At 41.1% G+C, this 21,738-nt stretch overlaps 1 protein-coding gene across 1 annotated transcript in view; it reads left to right on the forward strand.

Moving 5' to 3' along the window:
* Positions 1-21,399, forward strand: part of MCHR2 (melanin concentrating hormone receptor 2) — a 37,431-nt gene extending 16,032 nt beyond the window's left edge. The window contains 5 exon segments of the mRNA XM_024997175.1: positions 9,740-9,950; positions 14,946-15,140; positions 18,117-18,236; positions 21,056-21,173; positions 21,175-21,399. Coding sequence (XP_024852943.1) covers positions 9,740-9,950; positions 14,946-15,140; positions 18,117-18,236; positions 21,056-21,173; positions 21,175-21,399 — 869 coding nt within the window.
* Positions 21,400-21,738: the final 339 nt, after the last annotated feature.

Genomic DNA, 21,738 nt, shown 5'->3' on the forward strand with positions numbered 1-21,738 from the left:
ATTTCTTAAGTTCTGGAAGCAGTTCAACTCAATATGTATCACTAAATACCTGCTGCACGCCCAGCACTTTTATAAGTGTTATGTAAATACCAAAGAAATATGGCAGCATCTGTCTCTAAAAGTTCACGATTTAGTGGAGGAGATAAGATGCAAATACATGAAGCCATTTGAAAAAGAATACAAGGTATTAAGAACAATCAAATGGGAGGGGGAAAGATGGTTCAAATAATAAGTTCCAGGAAGGGAAAAGAAAGTCATCAAATAGTCTCAGAAAACCTTAAGGAGGCAATAGCATGGAGTAGAAAGTTAATAGTCAGAGGACTTTGCTGGTGGTACAGTGGATAAGAATCTGCCTGCCAATGCAGGGGACACGGGTTTGATCCCTGGTCCAGGAAGATTCCACCTGCCTCGAGGCAACTAAGCCCATGTACCACAACTACTGAACCACACTCTAGAGCCCACAAGCTCCAACCACCAAGCCGGTGCACCACAACTACTGAAGCTCAGGAGCCCTAGAGCCCACGCTCTGCAACAAGAGAAGCCACTTTGAGTAGCCTGAGCACTACAATGAACCGCAGCCCCAACTCCCTGCAACTAGAGAAAATCTGGGCAAAGCAACAAAGACCCAGCACAGCCAAAAATAAGTAAATAAATAAAATTTTTTAAATGAAAGAAAGTTAATAGAGACCTGGGGTGGGGGGTGCGGTTTCCAGCTCACTCTGTTTGCCAGTTGTACCTGACCACTTCTCCTTCCATCTTTCCTCATGCCCCTCAGAATTTCTGCCATCCTGTCCTAAAGATCTCCTGGTAGCTCAGCTGGTAAAGAATCCACCTGCAATGAGGGAGACCCCAGTTCGATTCCTGGGTTGGGAAGATCCATTGGAAAAGGGATAGGATACCCACTCCAGTATTCTTAGGCTTCCCTAGTTGCTCTGCTGGTAAAGAATTCACCTGCAATGAGGGAGACCTAGGTTCAATCCCTGAGTTTGGGAAGATCCCTTGGAGAAGGGAAAGGCTACCTACTCCACTATTCTGGTCTGGAGAATTCTATGGACTGAATAGTCCATGGGTATCACAGAGTCAGACATGACTGAGCAACTTTCACTCACTCCTAAGCATACAAATTCTGTGCCTCATGCCTCTGGAGCCTTGGTCCCACAGTTGAGAAACCAAATTCTTATAAGGTGTTAGTCCTCCAGAAATGGTTGCATTTTTACAGATAACTTTTATTTGCAAAGACTCGAGTGAAATTCAGGCCCCATGACAAGCAATTCAAGAAATATTTGGAGCCAGAGAAATTTCTTAGTCCCTCTCAAATTACACTAATAGACAATGGACCTGATTCCATCCACTCACATGGAGACCAACCTGGCAAAAAGAAGAAATTTGGAATGTGAACTCTTCTTAAAGTCAGTATTGAGCTGTAATTCCTAGAAACAGATTCTCAGTAAGTAAACTGCCATTAAACTGAAAAAAAAAAAAAAACAAAGGAAAGAAGGAAAACCTGAGCTGTCATCCTTACAAACTATTTGCAATGATTGTGAAAAATCTATTACTTCTTCATATCATCATTTTATAGATAACATGTGAGAAGACGTATATTAATAGAGCTTTTAAGATAAATCTTTTACTTGTTCAAAAATCATTTGAAGGCAACTTAGTTTTTATTTTTATTGCTAAATTGTTAATATTTTTCTTTGTAAACTTTTCTCCAAAAATTTATTAATCAGTCCAAAGTCATTTGAAAGTAGATTAGTTTTAATATTTTTGGCTTAAAATTTAACAGTTTTTGTTAATTAATCTCCAAAATTGTTAAGGCAATTTGCATTAATGTTTTTAATCCTGCTTTGCCATGATGTTTTACTTGTTACCTTCTTAACAGAAGATAGTTCAATTAAAGACCACACTAAATATTAGTAGTACTATGCTAAAAATACGGATAAATGGATACACTTAAAGAAGATTTAGGACTTTCTCAATTATGATAAACATTGTATCAGAAGAGATTGAATAGAATAGCCAGATCATTAGTGACACTAGGAAGCAAGAAATAACCTAACTTCTGATTTTGCCAATGGAAGACTACAAACGTGTATGAAAATAATAGATTTAAAGAAGATGGAGCTTCTGGAATAAGATATCTAATGTGGCTTTCTTAAAAACTAATTGATTTGTGCTTTAGGTGTGTAAGTATAAAGTAATAAGGCCAGATCATTATTGGTCTGTCATATTTTAAATGCATAGCAGGTCAAAAGGGAGCCAGATTAAAAAATGTAGGAGGAAAATTGGGCCAATTATAACATAAGACTTTCCCCTTTTATTCTTGGGAGAGGGACTTATGAACTCAGCCGCATTACTCAACTATTCTCCATAGCCACAGTGGGTCCTGGGGAACTACTTCAATAAAGGAGATGCCATTTTTCTCTATGGTCCTCCCCCACCTCCCTCAATGTCCTGAACACATCCTTCTCCTGTCTACTGACAGACTGTTACCCAGTGGGCAGAGACTCTCTCAAGAATGCTTTGTCTCCCTATAAATAAAATGTTCCCATTCTGTCATCCCCTGCCCTCGACTGGCTGTCAAGTCAACTAATTTACACTTAATCATGAATTACTGAAACATCTTACTTTTTAACCACCTCCCCGCAGTGATGTCTACATTTTACACAGAGGTTACAAGAAGGATAGTGAGTGTTCCTGAAGGAATACTAATGGCCCAGTGATGGAATTCCAGTTGTTAAGACAAAGATGGGAAATGCTTAAAACAAGCCTCCTCCTTTTCCCCACTCAGCTGAAATAATAACTAAAGCCCCTCTGACCCAGCCCTCTACTGCTCTCCGAGTATCAGCCATGTGTAAGCTGTTGTTGGGGTTGACCCCCACCCATGCTGCACACATAATGATAGGTTTAGATGCTATGAACCTCACAGCCACATCTGTTTAAATGAACTGTAAAGATGGTTGGAGACCCTCGTTGCTATGGTCCAACGCATCAAGACAACTCTGGAACTTAAAGGGGTTAAATGTCTTCCCCCAAGGACATAATAAATGGCACAGAAATGAAACTAGAATTTCCAATTAGGTTCTCTTTATGCAGAGTTAGCAAATATGTCACTGTGCTCTAAATTCTCCCATCCTTGGCAGTCATCTCTAATCACACAGGTCTGTCCTTTCCTAGTGCCTGTGTGATGACTCAAAATTCTTTTCCAACTCAGCTCTTTATGAAATCACTGCTAATCCATTGGAGTTGGCTCATGCTGACCTCAAAACAAATGGACGGCCAGTTATTCCTCCAGCAAAAGTGGAGTTTACTCAGGCTCATCAAAGTACAGCAATTTGGGATCTGCAGCTATGGCAAGCCGTGGGCAAGACCCATCTAACAGGGGAAGAACAGTCTCTCATTAGCTAAGCTTTTGCTAGGCAAGAAGAGGAAGTCTTTCTTCTCTTCAAGCTCTGCTACTGCAGAGCATGATAGCATCCCCTTCTGGCCCTCTGACTCAATTTTACACTAACAGTAGGAATTTAATTCAATGAGAGTTAAATGCCAAACAGGGACTGGTGAGGCAACTCAGAGATAAACAAAATTAGAAAGCTACCCCAAGGCCACCACCCCTTTCTGGCCCTAGGCTGGATGGAGGGGAAAAAAAGTGGCTTTACAAATCCTGGAAATGTGGGCTGCCTGGTGGGGGGCTGCAACCACAGTGGGATTTGGGCCCAAGGAACAGAGCCTGCAGGGGAGGAGGTGGAGCCATGGGAGGGAGGCAGCCACTGCCACAGATGCCAACAACACAAAGGGGAAGGAAATACCCTGCCTATCCTCTCTTCTCACCCTCCAATTTCCCTCCAACAGTGCTTACTATTGGCCAAATAAACCAAATGCCAGTTAGCAAGGACACCTAGCAGAAGCAGAAGATATTAAGAAGAGGTGGCAAGAATACACAGAAGAACTGTACAAAAAAGATCTTCACGACCCAGATAATCATAATGGTGTGATCACTGACCTAGAGCCAGACATCCTAGAATGTGAAGTCAAGTGGGCCTTACAAAGCATCACTACGAACAAAGCTAGTGGAGGTGATGGAATTCCAGTTGAGTGATTTCAAATCCTGAAAGATGATGCTGTGAAAGTGCTGCACTCAATATGCCAGCAAATTTGGAAAACTCAGCAGTGGCCACAGGACTGGAAAAGGTCAGTTTTCATACCAATCTCAAAGAAAGGCAATGCCAAAGAATGCTCAAACTACCACACAATTGTACTCATCTCACAAGCTAGTAAAGTAATGCTCAAAATTCTCCAAGTCAGGCTTCAACAGTACATGAACCGTGAACTTCCAGATGTTCAAGTTTAGAAAAGGCAGAGGAACCAGAAATCAAATTGCCATTATCCACTGGATCATTGAAAAAGCAAGAGAGTTCCAGAAAAACATCTATTTCTGCTTTATTGACTATGCAAAAGCCTTTGACTCTGTACATCACAACAAATTGTGGAAAATTCTTCAAGAGATGGGAATACCAGACCACCTTACCTCCTGAGAAATCTGTATGCAGGTCAAGAACCAACAGTTAGAACTAGACTTTGAACAACAGACTGGTTCCAAATCGGGAAACGAGTACATCAAGGCTGTATGTGATCATCCGGCTTATTTAACTTATATGCAGAGTACATCATGAGAAATGCTGGACTGGATGAAGCACAAGCTGGAATCAGGATTTCTGGGAGAAATATCAATAACCTCAGAAATGCAGATGACACCACTCTTATGGCAGAAAGCAAAGAGGAAGTAAAGAACCTCTTGATGAAAGTGAAAGAGGAGAGTGAAAAATTTGGCTTAAGACTCAACATTCAGAAAACTAAGATCATGGCATCTGGTCCCATAACTTCATGGCAAATAGATGGGAAAACAGTGGAAACAGTGACAGACTTTATTTTGGGGGGCTCCAAAATCACTGCCGATGGTGACTGTAGCCATGAAATTAAAAGACACTTGCTCCTTCTAAGAAAAGTTATGACCAAACTAGACAGCATATTAAAAAGCAGAGACATTACTTTGCCAACAAAGGTCCGTCTAGTCAAAGCTATGGTTTTTCTAGTAGTCATGTATGGATGTGAGAGTTGGACTATAAAGAAAGCTGAGTGCTAGAGCACTGATTCTTTTGAACCATGGTGTTGACGAAGACTCTTGAGAGTCCCTTGGACAGCAAGGAGATCCAACCAGTATCAGTCCTGAATATTCATTGGAAGGACTGATGCTGAAGCTGGAACTCCAATACTTTGGCCACCTGATGCAAAGAACTAACTCATTTGAAAAGACCCTGATGCTGGGAAAGATTGAGGGCAGGAGGAGAAGGGGATGGCAGAGGATGAGATGGTTGGATGGCATCACCGACTCAATGGACATGAATTTGAGTAAACTCTGGGAGTTGGTGATGGACAGGGAGGCCTGGCATGCTGTAGTCCATGGTGTCACAAAGAGTCGGACATGACTGAGCAACTGAACTGAACTGATATATGGTTATTTCTGGCTGCAAAAAGAAAACATGTCTTTAATAGAATTTCTCTTATACATTAAACATATAAATAAGTCAAAAATCAATCATATAACTACTACCAAACAGATAATAACTGTGATTACTCAGACATACTATTTCAGTGTACTTTTAAACTAATATTTAAATAAGTTTGGGGTCATAACTAGTTACATAGTTGATGTTTTTTTTTACTCAATAAGTATTTTCCCATTTGGGCTTCCCTGTGGCTCAGACAGTAAAGAATCTGCCTGCAGTGCAGGAGACCCAGGTTAGATCTCTGAGTTGGGAAGATCCGTGGAGGAGGGAATGCCAATCCACTCCAATCCTGCCTGGGAAGTCCCAAGGACAGCAGAGCTTAGCAAGCTATAGTCCATTGGGTCGCAAACAGTCAGACATGTCTGAACAACTAACATTTTCACTTTCATTTTCCCATTTGATTAAATATTCTTCCAAAGTATGATTTGTAACAACTATATCATGACTGCAGTCATGAAATTAAAAGATATGTGCTCCTTGGAAGAAAAGCTATGATAAACCTAGACAGTGTATTAAAAAGCAGAGATATTACTTTGCCAACAAAGGTCCATATAGTCAAAGGTATGGTTTTTCCAGTAATCATGTATGGATGTGAGAGCTGGACAATAAAGAAGGTTGAGCACCAAAGAATTGATTCTTTCAAATTGTGGTACTGGAGAAGACTTTTGAGAGTCCCTTGGACTGCAAGGAGATCAAACCAGTCAATCTTAAAGGAAATCAACCCTGAATATTCATTGAAAGGACTGATGCTGAAGCTGAAGCTCCAATCCTTTGGCCAACTGATTTGAAGAACTGACTCACTGGAAATGACCCTGATGCTGGAAAAGACTAAAGGCAGGAGAAGAGGGTGACAGAGGATGAGATGGTTGGATGGCACCCATGACTCATTGGACGTGAGTTTGAGCAAACTCTGGGAGACAGTGAAGGACAGGGAAGCCTGACGTGCTGCAGGCCAGGGGGTGGCAAGAGTCAGGCATGACTGAGCAACTGAACAACAACAACAATATCATTTATTGCGTGGTATTGTGGTATACCTTTGTTTATCATCATATTTAGACACAGTCATATTAACCATATGGAAAATGTGTTAGCTGAAATGATCATTGGTTTACATCTTTTTATTTTTAATGTTTGGTTCGTAAGAAACAGAAATCTAATGAAGTCTGGCAACAGGAAATCTGAAAATTAATTAGACCTAAAAAGAAAATAGAAGTTAAATCCTTAGAAAATTTACCATTCCTATTTAATTACTTTTAATTTGTATGTTATTACTTTCAGTAAAAAACAAAAAGCAATAATAGAATCTGTTATACTTGTTGCCCTAGTATCTATGACCAGATAAATATATTACTTGCTTCAGAATTCTCTTTTGCTATAGACAGTGTCATCTAGAAACAGTTTAATTCTTTTGAATTGCCAGGTAATGACCTGCACCATCCTCAACAAGGGAATTACCATAACTCCTAATCAGTCAATGTTGGGCACCTGTCTGAAGGAGAGCAAGGGTAACAAGTCTAATTGCTGCAATTCAGACCTATGCAACCACTTATGGGTTATATCCCAATTCAAATAACATCTATTTAACAGACTAAGATTTATTGGATTTTATATTATTGTGTTTCTGGTTTTTTTTTTCCAACTGACCTCTAGTGTCGGTTCCTCCCGACTGACTCTTCTTCTGGAGGAAGACCTGGAGAGGACAAAGGAGCAGAGACCAAGAACAGCCACTTAGCAGCTCTTTTGGTTGACATGATCTTTTCCTCAACACTCTTCTTCTTGGTTTTTCTGATATGAGTCACTCAACAATGTCCAGAGTGTGTTGCTGAGTAAGGATTTGATGGCAGAAACTTCTTCACATGGTGTGTGGGGCCAGGGCCTGCCCTGACTGATGCCTCACATGAAGCTTTGATGGCTTAGACATAAAGTTCACAGGCTGTGGAATTTGCAGTCCCTGAATAACAAAGATACCCACTAGCTTTCAAACAACAGAGCAATAGCACCAGATCCAGAGTGAACTAGTAATTGTGGTATAATCTTAAGGCCAATTCTTCGTGCTATTTAAATCTTTATATGTTCTCAGTACATATGCCACTCCTTCCAAGAAATATGCCTTGACCAACCCCAGAGGAGAGAGGAGAGACTATTTTTAGGTGCTCCTTCATAACATTGTAAAGTCATCATTTATTTACCTATGTCTAGACTATAAGCTTCTTGATATTAGGGTTTATAGGTTATTTAGCTTTGCAGCCCAAAGCACAATATTATGCCTGAAAAATAACTGGTGTTCAATAAAATATTTGTTGAATTAATGAATAATATCTCCCAGATAAAGATGATATATTTTTATTACTGAATGTCCCAACTCTGATGATAGGGATCAAGTGAATTTTACATTAAAATTTCTGCTCTCAGAAAATTCTTTTGCCTTCATTTCCCCAAACAGGAGAGAGGAGATCTCTCTCAGCGCCCTCCACCAGTTCAGTCATTTCATATGTCTTCTCTACACTGTCTGCATTTCAAGGTCTTAATTAATAGGCTTTTCTCTGAGTTAGATTTTATTGGAATATTTCTAAGTCATGGTTGAAATTTTTTTAACAATGGCTTCAGTTCAGATTTGAACTTAACAGCTTCAGTGGAGGGGAAGAAAATCACATTGCACAGTGGAAACATTTATTTTTCCTGTTTAGCTGTATTTGATGCTAGGGATAGGTAAAGACAGTCTATTGCATGAGTGAGTTTAGAGTTGGTATAATTTGATGCTGTGTAGAAATTACTTCAAAACTTAGTGGCTTACTATAGAGAACAGTATGAAGACTCCTTAAGAAGCTAGGAATAAAACTACCATATGACAACAATCCCACTATGGGGCATATACTCTGAAGAAACCATAACTGAAAAAGACACATGTACTCCAATGTTCATTGTAGCACTATTTACAATAGCTAAGACATGGAAGCAATCTAGATGTCCATTGACAGATTAATGAATAAAGAGGTTGTGGTGTGTATATATATATACATACATACACACAATGGAACATCACAGCCATAAAAAGGAATACATTTGAGTCAGTTCTAATGAGCTAGATGAACTTAGAGCATATTATACAGAGTGAAGTAAATCAGAAAGAGAAAGATAAATATTGTATATGGAATTTAGGAAGACGGTACTGACGAACCTATCTTCGAGGCAGCAGTGGAGATGTAGACATGGAGAATGGGCTAATGGATACAGCGGGGGAAGGAGAGGGTGGGAAGAACTGAGAGAGGAGCACTGAAACATATGTATTACCATGGACAGGGAGGCCTGGAGTGCTGCAATTCATGGGGTCGCAAAGAGTCGGACACGACTGAGCGACTGAACTGAACTGAACTGAACGTTATTAGGTTGGTGCAAAAATAATTTCAATTTTGCATTGTTGAACTTTGTCATTTGATACTGGAATGCATTCTTAAATAAACGTGGTATTAAAAAAAAAAAAAACGTAGTGGCTTAAAACAATCAACATTTGTTATCTCACACAGTTTTGAGGGTCAAGAACAGCCTAGCTGGGTGACTGGCTCAGGGTCTCTCTTGCTGTTGCAGTCGAGCTGTGCATCTTTAGATGACTATCCAAAGGCTTGGCTGGGACTGGAGCATCCATTCCCAGGTAGCTCCCTTACAGATCTGGCAAGCTGGTGCTGGTTGTTGGCAGGAGGCCTCAGTTCCTTTCCACGTGGACCTCTTTATAGTGATACTTGAATTATCTCACAAGATGGCAGCTGGCTTCCCCCAGAGAAAGCAATCCAAGAGATAGCAAGGAGAATACCCCTCCATGCCTTTATGTCCAAATTTTGAATGCCATTACTGTCCATTCCACCACATCCTATTCACTAAAAGTGAGTTATTAAGTTCAACCCACACTCAAAGGGAGGGAATTAGGCCATGCCCTCCTGAAAGCAATATCAAAGAATTTGATTTGTAGACATATTTTTAAACCACGGCAGGCAGTTATCAAACAAATAGTTTAAAACGTTTGAATATACACAAGACAAGGCATTCATATGTGCATATGTGGTGGTTTCCTTTTAACTTTTAAACTTAAGTTTAGCAGTTGAAAAATCTGTTAACAGATGGCATAAACTGAAGGCGTGCCCTCTCAATGTCAATCCTCAGCTTTCCCTCCATGTCTTTTGGGTCCAGGAAAAAAACGATTCCTGACATTTTTTTCTGCAGCCTGGCTGTGGCTGGTCTGGTCCATATCATTGGAATGCCATTTCTTATTCACCAGTGGGCCCAAGGAGGACAGTGGGTGTTTGGGGGGCCTCTCTGCAGGACCATCACATCCCTGGATAGCTGTAACCAGTTTGCCTGTACTGCCATCATGACTGTAATGAGTGTGGACAGGTAAGTGAAGAGATTCTGAAATATCTCAACCTAATTTAGAGGTTCCTGTACTTCTTCGAGGTCATCCCGATTTCAGCAACATCAGTGCTGGTTTGTAATAGCAAAGCTCCTCTCCATTCATTTGTTTCATTGTAGGACAAACCAGTTAATATTTTCCACCTTGCACAGAGGTCCATTTTTAATGGAAAACTTAAAACACTGAACATTTCCTCTTCCCCAATCATTCTTTCCAACTCAGTTTTATTTACAATTGACTGCAAGAAAAAAGCCCACAAAATCATGAAATACCAGAAACCAGAATGAATTCACTCCCCCAGCCCCTGCCCATCATTATTGCAAAAAGGAAGCCAAAAAAGGAAGCCAAAGTCCTCAGAAGTAAAGGAAAAGGCTAAAGACACACAGAGTCAGTGGCAGAGCTGAGAACTGAAGTGGCTCTCCTCACTCCCTTCAGGGTTCTTTCTGGTAAGTTTCACATCTCACATACCCTTGTTATCACCTAGCAGCTTTAGAGAATACATGAAGTAGAGGGCTCCTTTACAGCTATGAAGAGAAGTCAGAGTTACAAGAAGACCATCCTTTGCACTCACTGTTAGGATCAATTGATGCAAATGCTGCCATTTTACATCACCAGACATATCCCGGAACATTGATTGAAGGCAAAAGGAGAAGGGAACAACAGAGGATGAGATGATTAGATTGTATTGCCAGCTCAATGGATATGAATTTGAACAAACTTGGGGAGATAGTGAAGGACAGGGAAGCCTGGACTGCTGCAGCCCATGGGGTTGACAAGAGTTGGACCTGATTTAGCAACTGAACAACAATCCCAGAACATGTCATAGCCATGTTTACCAAGCTCGTAAGCTAATGTTACTCAAGGAGATGATGGTGATGGTGAGATGTTTGTGGAGCCAGTGAGTGCTGAAGCCCAGTTCAGAGCCAGGCTGTCCAACTCTAGAGATGGCAGGTAGCTGGCAACTACCTCACCATCTGGCTTCTTTTAGGAAGCCTGTGAGCTAGGAGGTTAGGATGTTCCCTGTGGCATCTAGATGGTATGGATTTTCACACCAGGTCTTAGCAGCATGCCCCAAACAGAAACAAATCCTGAAGACAACAGTAAAAAGCACAACAGTAATATGCCCACTCAGAGAAAAACCCATGTAAAATCTCCATCCGCCTTCTTTCCACCCCAGTCCCAACCCAGCACACTTAGTCCCTCTTGCTCTGATCTACTTTTTCTTTCTCTCTTGCTTTAAACATATTAGACTTTAATGTCTTTGGTATACAGAGATAAGTGTGTGTTGTTTATTGTCTAGCTTCCCCCATACATCAAATGTGAATTACACAAAAGCAGGATCTTTGATCACTAGTACATTCCGAGTGTCTATGTAACAGTGCCTGGCATATGGGCACTCAAACACTATTATGAATGAATGAATGCTAGTCTTAAATTCCTCTGAGTCCATGGAGGACTCTTTCTTGAGCTCTGCCTCTTTTACCCTTCCAACAGGGCCTTTAGGGTTGGGAAGTGGTGAGCAGTTCATCAGACGGCTGAACAAAGGAATAACAGCGTTCATATAAATCAAATTTGCTGGGTCGTTATTATTCAAGCGTGAATAATGATGGTAATGTTTAATGCATTTTTTTAATCCTGCTGCTTTTCTACAAAAGAATTCTCAGAATATGTAGAGTATACTTCTCAACTTATAATTAACATCACATTTTTTAATCTACATGCTAGGTAGGTATATCTGGTTAGTTCAGCTGATACCACCAAAGCTCACAGTGTGTGGAATAAAGCCTGGTAAGTTTAGGGTTCCAACACCAGGGCCAGGGCCCTGTGCAGGGCTGGAACCCACTTCAGAGAAGCAACTTAAAATACGAGCCTCACTGTTGTGATCCCGTTCTCAGCAGAATAAAAGCTTCTTCATACCACGTACGTACCATGAAGGCAGAAGAGTATTGGCTTTTTCTTTTAAGAGGGGGAAACCGAACCTTTTCTGTAAACCTCTTACTGCAAATAAATTGAAATCACATTGTCTGCCTTAGAACAGACCACAGAACATTTCCTAATCATCACAGGGTTTTTCTGAGTGTGTATATGTGTGCATGTGTATCTTACACAATTGAATAGCATGTATTTTTTTTTAACCTTATGGGCACAAAATGCTAAAATTTTACTTTCAAATAAAGACACTCAGGCCTTTATCTTTCTCCCAGAGAATCACATAGCCAGAGACAAATGAAGATTTTGTAATACTGAAATTTTTTCCCAGCCTCTGGAATTTCTCGTAGTTCTAACTCTACTAAATTCACAAAAATTCAAGAAAATGTGTAATTTTGTAAAACAGGAATGAAGTTTTATCTGTAATTCCAAAACTGTCAGTGCATCAGTATGTGATATTATTTATATATTTATTTTAATGTTCGATTTGTTCAGTCCCTAAGTCCATGTCCGACTCTTTGTGACCCTATGGAGTGCAGCATTCCAGGCTTGCCTGTCCTTAACCACCTCCTGGAGTTTGCCTAAACTCATATCCATTGAGTCAGTGATGCTATCCAACCATCTGGTCCTCTCTACTCTTCTCCTCCTGCCCTCAATTTTTCCCAAGCACCAGTGTCTTTTCCAGTGAGTCAGCTCTTTGCATCAGGTGGCCAAAGTGTTGGAGCTTCAGCTTCAGCATCAGTCCTTCCCATGGATATTCACAGTTGACTTCCTTTAGGGTTGACTGGTTTGATCTCCGATTTAGTAGACCATAAATACCAAGTGTTTCCCCAAACTCTTTCATTTTCCTTTCTCTGATTAGTTAATAATTGCAAGTATATGAAATATTTTAATAGTAGGTTCCTACCTTTAAAGCCATATGAAAAAAATTTTAGACACCCAAAATATTAAAAATATTTGCTTCCAGGTGAAAGCTACCTAGACTTTTGTTAGTGGTTACTTTTTTTAATTAAATTTTCTGGAACAACAACCAAGTCAGTAAACAGAAGCCAAAATTCCCTATTCATTCATTTAACAAATATTTATTGAGCATGGACCATATGCTAGGAACCATGCAAGACACATGAGATACAGCAGCATTAAACTAATAGCCAAGGCTGCTGCCTTCATGGTGCTTCCATTCCACAGATGTAGACAGACATTCTGTGAAAAGTCACATGGGTAAATGTGTATTATTATCTCCACATAATGATACATCCTAGGAAGGAAAAGTAGAGTCCCCTAATATCCAAATTTATAGTCATGGGCCCTCGTATAGAGTGAGTGGTCAGAGGAAGCTTCTCCAAGAGGGAGACCTAGTGGGGATCAGAGGGAAGGAGGAACTAGAGGTAGGTCCTGCCAGATGGGCTGAATAGCAGGTACCTGGCACTGAAAGACACAGAACTTGAGGGAAGGCCAGAGACGGGCACAAACTTCAGCCTGAGTGACAGGAAGGCCAGGTGGAAAAAGACCTCAAGGGTCATGGGGAGAATTCTGAATTTTATCTGAAAGGCAAAGAAAAGTCACTGAAGGGTTTTCAGCTGGGAAGGTCATCAGAGACGATTCCCTAACCCATCGATGCCGTGACTCCATTGTCTTTAATCCCAGACAGAAAGATGGTGGGGCTGCTGTACAATCACTACCTATTCCCTTCCTCAGCAGGGAGGGAAGGGGACTTTGTCTCCTTAGCGACAGGTGACTGGTAACGCAGATGCAGGGCAGAGAAGGAGGGGTGGCTGAGGTACCCGGGGCCACAAGCCTGTCCCTGCATGCCAAGGGCTCCCTTAACTGAGTGCAAAATTGAAAAGCGAGGAGACAGAGACTTTTCCATTTTCATAAATCTTCATTAAGAAGCTCTACAAAATTCTGGAGAAAATTAATAGACCATAGACCATATTTCACATTTATTGAACGTCCACTAATCCTGCTTTCCTACAGCCCCCAGCCCCCTCAAAACCGTGCTTCCTCAAATCCCCTCCTCTGGATCTGAGCTCTCTTTTTCATGCTTTAGCTTGTCTCTGAAAAATTATTCTTGGATTTACTGGAGGACCAAACATGCTTGCTGTATCAGGATTTTCAAGTCTAATTAACGATTATCTTTCTTCTGGATCAAAATGGGGGAAAAAAAGAAAAATAGAACCCTTTCCCCATGAAATTAGTCCATTTCTGCACCCCTATCAGCCTTAAGCCTCAGTTCTCTGAGGAATCTGCATTGTCTGTACTAGTCATGTTTGATTACTCTGTTTGATTACTCTGATTACTCAGGTCACTTCTGTGACCTGAACCTCTAAGAGCCTTTGGCCCTGACTCTAACGCCATCTAAGCAGGATGTCTGTCCTGGGTGCCCGAACCTCATGCTGCTGGGGATCCTCCCACCAGCCTCCTTCCTGTCCTATATCCGTACACCCTCCTGGGAAGCAGGCCATTCCCATCTGGAGGGAATCTCCCTACCCTCATTCAGATACAGTTTTCCAGAGCCTCCTGCACAAGGGAAGCACCTTTGTAAATAAAAAGGTTGTGGGACTTCCCTGGTGGTCCAAGTGGCTGAGACTCCGTGCTCCCAACACAGGGGGTGCAGGGTTCGATCCCTAGTCAGGGAACTAGACCCCACATGCTGCATTTTGGATGCTGCAACGAAAGATCTTGCATGCCACATGCCATGTGTCACAACTAAGACCACAACTAAAACCCAGCACAGCCAAATAAATAAATAACTATAAAAGGGTCAGCAAACCTAAAAAAGTTTGCATAGCAATGTACCATTTTCAGGGTCTTTATGGAAGTGACTGCTGTGTATCAGTGAGTGGTTTATTCAGACTTACAGGGTCAAGAATTGTTTTCTCTACAAGTACCAGCCAGCTCTTTAAAAATATAACTTTCTTTCACCCTGATAGAGGTGTGCTTCAGGAAGGATCATAATACTAATAATTTACTCTTGTCATGAACCTTTCATCCTTGGAGCTCAGTGCTTTTATTGATTGTTCCCAAACCCTTCTCCACTGGCTTTGCAGGTTCTTGGCTCTCGTCCAGCCATTTCAACTGACAAGCTGGAGAACCGGGTACAAGACAACCTGCATCAATCTGGGCCTCTGGGCAGCTTCCTTCATTCTGGTGTTGCCTGTCTGGGTCTACTCGAAGGTCATCAAATTTAAAGACAGCGCTGAGAGTTGTGCTTTTGATTTAACATCCCCTCATGATGTACTCTGGTAGGTTGTTAAAACTTAAGAAAAATAGAGTTGAATTAAGTTGTGAAGTGCTTCATCCTCCTTGTGAACATGTGAGCAGCCACACGGAGTGTCCTTAGGGAGCCTCTCCGGGCCCGTCTCTCCACTTAAGTTCTCTGCTTCCCACCATCAAGTCGATAGTTTGATTTTTAAGGATAGGGTAACCTTTAGAAAAAAATTTTGCACTTAATCATGTAACCTCAATGGGTGCAACTATATTTAAATATGCATCTTAAAGATCCATGGAGGCCAGTTTCAGTGGGAACATAGCAATCAAGGGACAGGTGGACATCACAAAATGGTCTAGAGTTCTGAGACTCAATCCTTGTCAACATGCAGCTGGAGTTTGGCTGGGTCCCTGGAAAAGATCTATCTGAGTCCTAATTCTCAGCACTTGTGGATATGATCTTACATAGAAATGGGGTCTTTGCAGATATGATCAATTTGAGATGACATCTTACTGGATTAGGGTGGGCTCTAAATACAATGACCGAGGCCTGATAAGGAGAGGACGATTTACAGAGACACACAGAGAGCATGCAGGTGAAGACAGAGGCAGGGATTGGAATGATGTCTGTAAGCCAGGGTCTGTAAGCCAGGAACACCAGGCATGACCATAAAACTCCAGGGAGGCTGGGAGATCACATGCTCAACACCTCAAAAAGGAACAACTCTGCAAACACCTTGCTTTAAGACTTCCAGCTTCTAGAACTGAGAGACAGATTTCTGTCCTTTTAAGCCATCCGGTGTGTGGTAATTTGTTACAGGAAGTTCTAGGAAACCAATACAGCAACCAACACAGGCACTTCTTATGTTTTCATTTTTTATTGATTCATGTATTTATTTTTGGCTGTGCTCGGTCTTCATTGCTGCACATGGGCTTTCTTCAGTTGCAGAGTGGGGCTACTCTCCAGGTGCGGTGCACAGGCACCGCATGTTCTCATGGCAGTGGCTTCTCACTGAGGAGCATGGGCTCTAGACGCACAAGGGCTCAGTAGTTGAGGCTAGCGGGCTTAGTTGCTTCAAAGTATGTGGGATTTCCCTGGACCAGGGATCGAACCCAGGTCAAAATTTTTCTAGTTGAAACTTTCAACAGAGCATTTGTAATCCCTAATTAAATGTTTCGATCTCCTGCTAAGGGCCAGGTATTGTGCTGGTGCTTTTTACATACATTATGGCAAGTCGGTCTGGCAGATTCCTTTTTCCCATACCACCACTTGTCAAATAGAGAAGTCATTTCTGCATCACATAGACACAGCCCAAGAGGGATGGAGCCAGAGGCCTGACAAGGCCAAGAATCCAGCAGCAAGAAATTTCCAGAGGAATGCAACAGTAAAATTAATACCATGATTATTTATTTGCTATTTCTCACACCAGCACTGGCTCCACTCACAGACAGAAACCATCAGCCCATCTCAAGGTAAAGTGATGTTTAATCACAGTGGGCTGATAGATTAACCTGGGCCCCACCTGTCTAAAAGGAGGGCAGGACCTGAAGCTCACCATACAACTACAAGACTTCGGCCTGTGTCAAATAAACAAAGACTAACTATTTTGCACCTACAGCTGTTTCTGCTTCTTAATGTTGGTTATGGTAAGGGACATTCTGAGGTTTCAGATTCTATTGTTTCTCTCAGAATTAAGTCCTCAAGATGAACAAAAGGCTGGGACTACTGTGCTATGTTCAGAAAATCTGTGGTCCCAGAGCTCTTTTTCTGCCACCCTGTCCACACCCACCCAATCCGAGTTGCCTTCTTCCAGAGCCTTCCTGGTAGCTCAGCTGGTAAAGAATCCGCCTGCAATGCAGGAGGATTCAATTCCTGGGTCGGGAAGATCCCCTGGAGAAGGAATAGGTTATCCACTCCCAGTGTTCTTGGGCTTCCCTGGTGGCTCAGACGGTAAAGAATCTGCCTGTAATGTGGGAGACCTGAGTTTGATCCCTGGGTTGGGAAGATCCCCTGGAGGAGGGCATGGCAACCCACTCCAGTATTCTTGCCTGGAGTATGGACAGAGGAGCCTGGAGGGCTACAATCCATGGGGTCACAAAGAGCTGGACGTGAATGAGCAACCAAGCACAGCATACAGCACAGGACACCAGAGTTCTGCCAGGAAGGACACCTGGTGTCTCTGCAGAAACGGAGTGGCGCACGCGAGAGCTCTCCCTGGTGGAGAATAGGGAAATAATAGCTGATTTGACAACAGGTCCTCCTGGGGCTTCCCTGGTGGCTCAGAAGATAAAGAATCTGCAGGAGACCTGGGTTCAATCCTTGGGTACAGAAGATTCCCCTGGAGAAGGGAATGGTACCCCACTCCAGTAATCTTGACTGGATAATCCCGTAGACAGAGGAGCCTGGCAGGCTACAGTGCATACTGTCACGAGAGTAAGAAAGACTGAGCAAGTAAGCATGCACACCCACCTCCTGAGTGCCCATTGAGAGGCCATCTGGAGCCTCAGTTACCACTGGGTTCAAATCTCACCTCTGCCACTTACTGTGTGAGTAACCTTAGGCAAGCCACCTAATTTACTCAGCTAGTAACCTGTGTCTTAGTTTCCTCTTCTGCAACATGAAGATGTTACTGGCATTGTATTCATGGGGATGCACAGATTCAGTGGGTTAAAATAAGTAAAGCACCCAGCACAGCGCCTGCTACAGAACAAATGCCACTTATGGCCTCTTGTTGCTAATAACACTAAATATAATAACAATAATAAGCACGCTCACTTGTTCTGTACTCAGTAGCGTTGGCTGCTGAGAAGGGCTGGCGAGGGAAGAGTCGTTGTCTGTGAATAACGAAAAGCGTGACTTCACACCTCTGGACGTGAAAGGACCCAGGGATCCTTAACGTTTGCTCCAAGCACTGTTATTCTGGGCCCTGAAAAATCAGAGAATCATAAACCATGAAAATCAGTTCTAGCATTGTGAATGTAACAGTCATGTCCTCTCTCTCATTTTATAGGTATACTCTGTATTTGATGATAACAAGTTCCTTTTTCCCTTCGCCCTTGATTTTGATGTGCTATATTTTAATTTTATGCTATATTTGGGACATATATCAACAGAATAAGGATGCCAGATGGTAAGTGTACGTCTTATTTGTTAAAAGAACAATTCAGAAATCTAAGATATCTACAAAAGGAACTTAAGCAACAGTCACTTGAAACATGCCAAGCTCAGACATATGGGCATTAATGTCTATGTAAGGCATTTTCAGAAAATAAGCCATGTTCTGAAGCAGAAAATAAGTCATATTCTGAAGACTTATTTTCAGTTATGAAAATAAGTCATGTTCTGAGATTTGAGGATCTCTTAATGATAAATATTGAAATTAATGATGTAATGGTTTCATAAAAATGTATGTTTGTCATCACCACTGTTATTTAAATGTTTTATTTGTACATTTTACAGAGTTGTGTACATATGTAAAGATCCTAGATACTGTGTATAATTTATAGCCTTTTCATTTTTGTGACATTTTTAGTGTAGAGAAGCAGGATTTCATTAATATTTGAATACTTAGAATAAAGTCAATTAGGACTAAATAAAGCCAAAAACTTACCTAAAGACAATAACTTAGGAAGGATCTTTAAATATTTGTTGTTGTTTGTCATTTAGCAACTAAGTTGTGTCTGGCTCTTTTGTGACCCCATGGACTATAGCCCACCAGGCTCCTTCTGTCCATGAAATTTTCCAGGCAAGAATACTGGAGTAGGTTGTCATTTCCTTCTCCAGGAGATCGTCCCAACCCAGGAATCAAACCCACATCTCCTGAATTGGCAGGTGGATTCTTTACCACTAAGCCACTAGGGAAGTCCATCTCTAAAGCTACATGAATAAATCTAAATTATTTTCCACTGAAATTGTATATATCAAGTTGTTCAAATGAGTCAGTGATTATATGTTAGGTTAAAGATCATTATTAAAATTTGTCTTTAGAATATATCATTGTATTTCTTTTGAAAAGACAAGTTGCTGGGTTTCCCCATACATGATACATAACACGGTAAAGATTTAAAAAAAAAAAAAAAAGAATATGTGAAAAGAAAAAAAAAAGAATATGTGAACAATTTTACCACCATTAGTCAAAATTTGTGGCAGAACCTGGTACCAGAGGTTTAGGTGGTCTATTCGCCCATGACATTTTTATTGACTTCTTTAAATTCTTTGGATATATTATATTATTTTAAAAGTAGACTATTTAGAATGGGAACAGGAAGCAGCCACAGTTACAGGGGAAAAAAATAGTTTCTAAATGTATCATGGGGAGCGGAGTTGGTGAAAAGGTTGAAATGGAAGCATATGGAATATTATGACATTGACAGCTGGAGAGGATACTCAAGCTTTTTTAAAACAGTTCTCCAAATCAGATCACTTTGCTCCTAACACTTTTCTCAGAAATGTTAAGAGCATCTTATGAAACAAAGTTCATACTGCCCAGTTATCCTTCAGATGCAATAAGTTAGAGGAATAATGGTGCCTACTCTGATGAGCTGCAGAAGAATCACTATCTTAGAATGACTTCTAGCCACCATACTTTTCCTTTATAATATTCTCCAGGCTTATTCATCTGTTTCAGTCATGTCCCAGAGAAATCTCTATGAAATGTCTAAATATGACAGAACAGGACAAAATTTGGAAATTTTAAGTATTTTTAAATTTTAGAATAAAGTTAAATTTACAGAAAAGTTGCAAAAATAGTACAGAGAGTTTCCATATATTCCTCACCCAGTTTCCCCTTTAACATCTTGCCATGATTCATTTGTCAAAACAAAGGAAATGGCATTGGTATGTTGCTGATGCTGCTAAGTCACTTCAGTTGTGTCCGACTCTGTGCGACCCCATAGACAGCAGCCCACCAGGCTCCCCCGTCCCTGGGATTCTCCAGGCAAGAATACTGGAGTGGGTTGCCATTTCCTTCTCCAATGCATGAAAGTGAAAAGTGAAAGTGAAGTCGCTCAGTCATGCCCAACTCTTAGTGACCTCATGGACTGCAGCCTACCAGGCTCCTCTGTCCATGGGATTTTCCAGGCAAGAGTACTAGAGTGGGTTGCCATTGCCTTCTCCCATTGGTATGTTACTATTAACCAAACTCTACTCTGTATTGAACTGCACCAGTTTTACCATTAAAGTCCTCTTTCTGCTCCAAGACTCAATCCAGGAGATCACACTGCATTCAGTTGTCTCCTCTGGTCTTTCCTTGTTTTTCATAACCTTGATAATATTAAGTAAGCACTTGAGTAGGTATCCTGTAGAATGTCCCCCAATCTGGGTTTGACTGATAGTGTATCACGATTAGACTTTGGTTAGGTATTTTAGGAGAAGTCTCATCACAACATGTTGGGGGGTATGTGATAACTACACGACAGCTCTGTTGATGTTAATCTTGATCACCTGGTTAAGGTAGTATTTGCCAGGCTTCTCTGATACAAAATTAGTATTTATCTCTTCCTCTATTCTATTATTTGAAAATGAGTCATTAAGTATAGTCTACCTTCAAAGGGAAAAGAAGGAGGGTGAGAATTAACATTGAACTCCTGGAAAGGGGAGTATCTATATATATTATTTGGAATTTTTCTGTAAAGAAGATTTGTCTCTTCTCCCACATATTATTCAATTATTTATATGAACGTAGATTCATACATCTTTATTTGATATTTTGGATTATAATTAAGTCCTATGTTATTTATTTTGTTTCTCAAAATTCTCCAGCTTTGGAAAATCAGGGAAAATTTTAGTGGGATGAAAAAGGGTATTTTTACAGCACTCTGAATAAGTAGGAAGAAAAATGAGCTTTACATTTCACTGCAGAGATATTATGGACTGGCCAAAGAGTTCTGGGAAACCATTGCCCATAATTTCTATGGTCATGTTCTGTCTTTCCAAACTTTTCCTCTACAGCTACAATCCCAGTGTTCCAAGGCAGAGAGTGATGAAGCTGACCACGATGGTGCTGGCGCTGGTGCCGATCTTTATCCTGAGTGCTGCCCCCTATCACGTGATGCAACTGGTGAACTTAACAGGTGGAGCAGCCCTCACTGGCTTTCTGTCTGAGATATTACCTCTCCATTTGTCTCAGCTATGCCAGCAGTAGCATCAACCCTTTTCTCTACATCCTGCTGAGTGGAAATTTCCGGAAACGCCTGTCTCAAGTGCAAAGGAGAGTGACTGAGAAGGAAATCAACAATATGGAAAACATCTTGAAACAGAGCTTTGAGGAGAGGACATGGATCATAAAAGTCTAGACAGTACCATTTTTTTAGATTCTGTATATATGTGTTAATATACAAAACTTGTTTTTATCTTTCTTACTTCACTCTGTATAACAGATTCCAGCTTCATCCACCTCACTAGAACTGACTCAAATGCATCATTTTTATGACTGAGTAATATTCCATTGTATCTGTGTACCACAACTTCTTTATCCATTCATCTGCTGATGAACATCTCGCTTGCTTCTATGTCCTCAGATCAGATCAGATAAGTCTCTTAGTCATGTCCGACTCTTTGCGACGCCATGAATCGCAGCACGCCAGGCCTCCCTGTCCATCACCAACTCCTGGAGTTCACTCAGACTCAAGACC

This window comes from Bos taurus, chromosome 9 (genome assembly GCF_002263795.3).
Source record: "Bos taurus isolate L1 Dominette 01449 registration number 42190680 breed Hereford chromosome 9, ARS-UCD2.0, whole genome shotgun sequence".
NCBI classification, from domain to species: Eukaryota; Metazoa; Chordata; class Mammalia; order Artiodactyla; family Bovidae; genus Bos; species Bos taurus.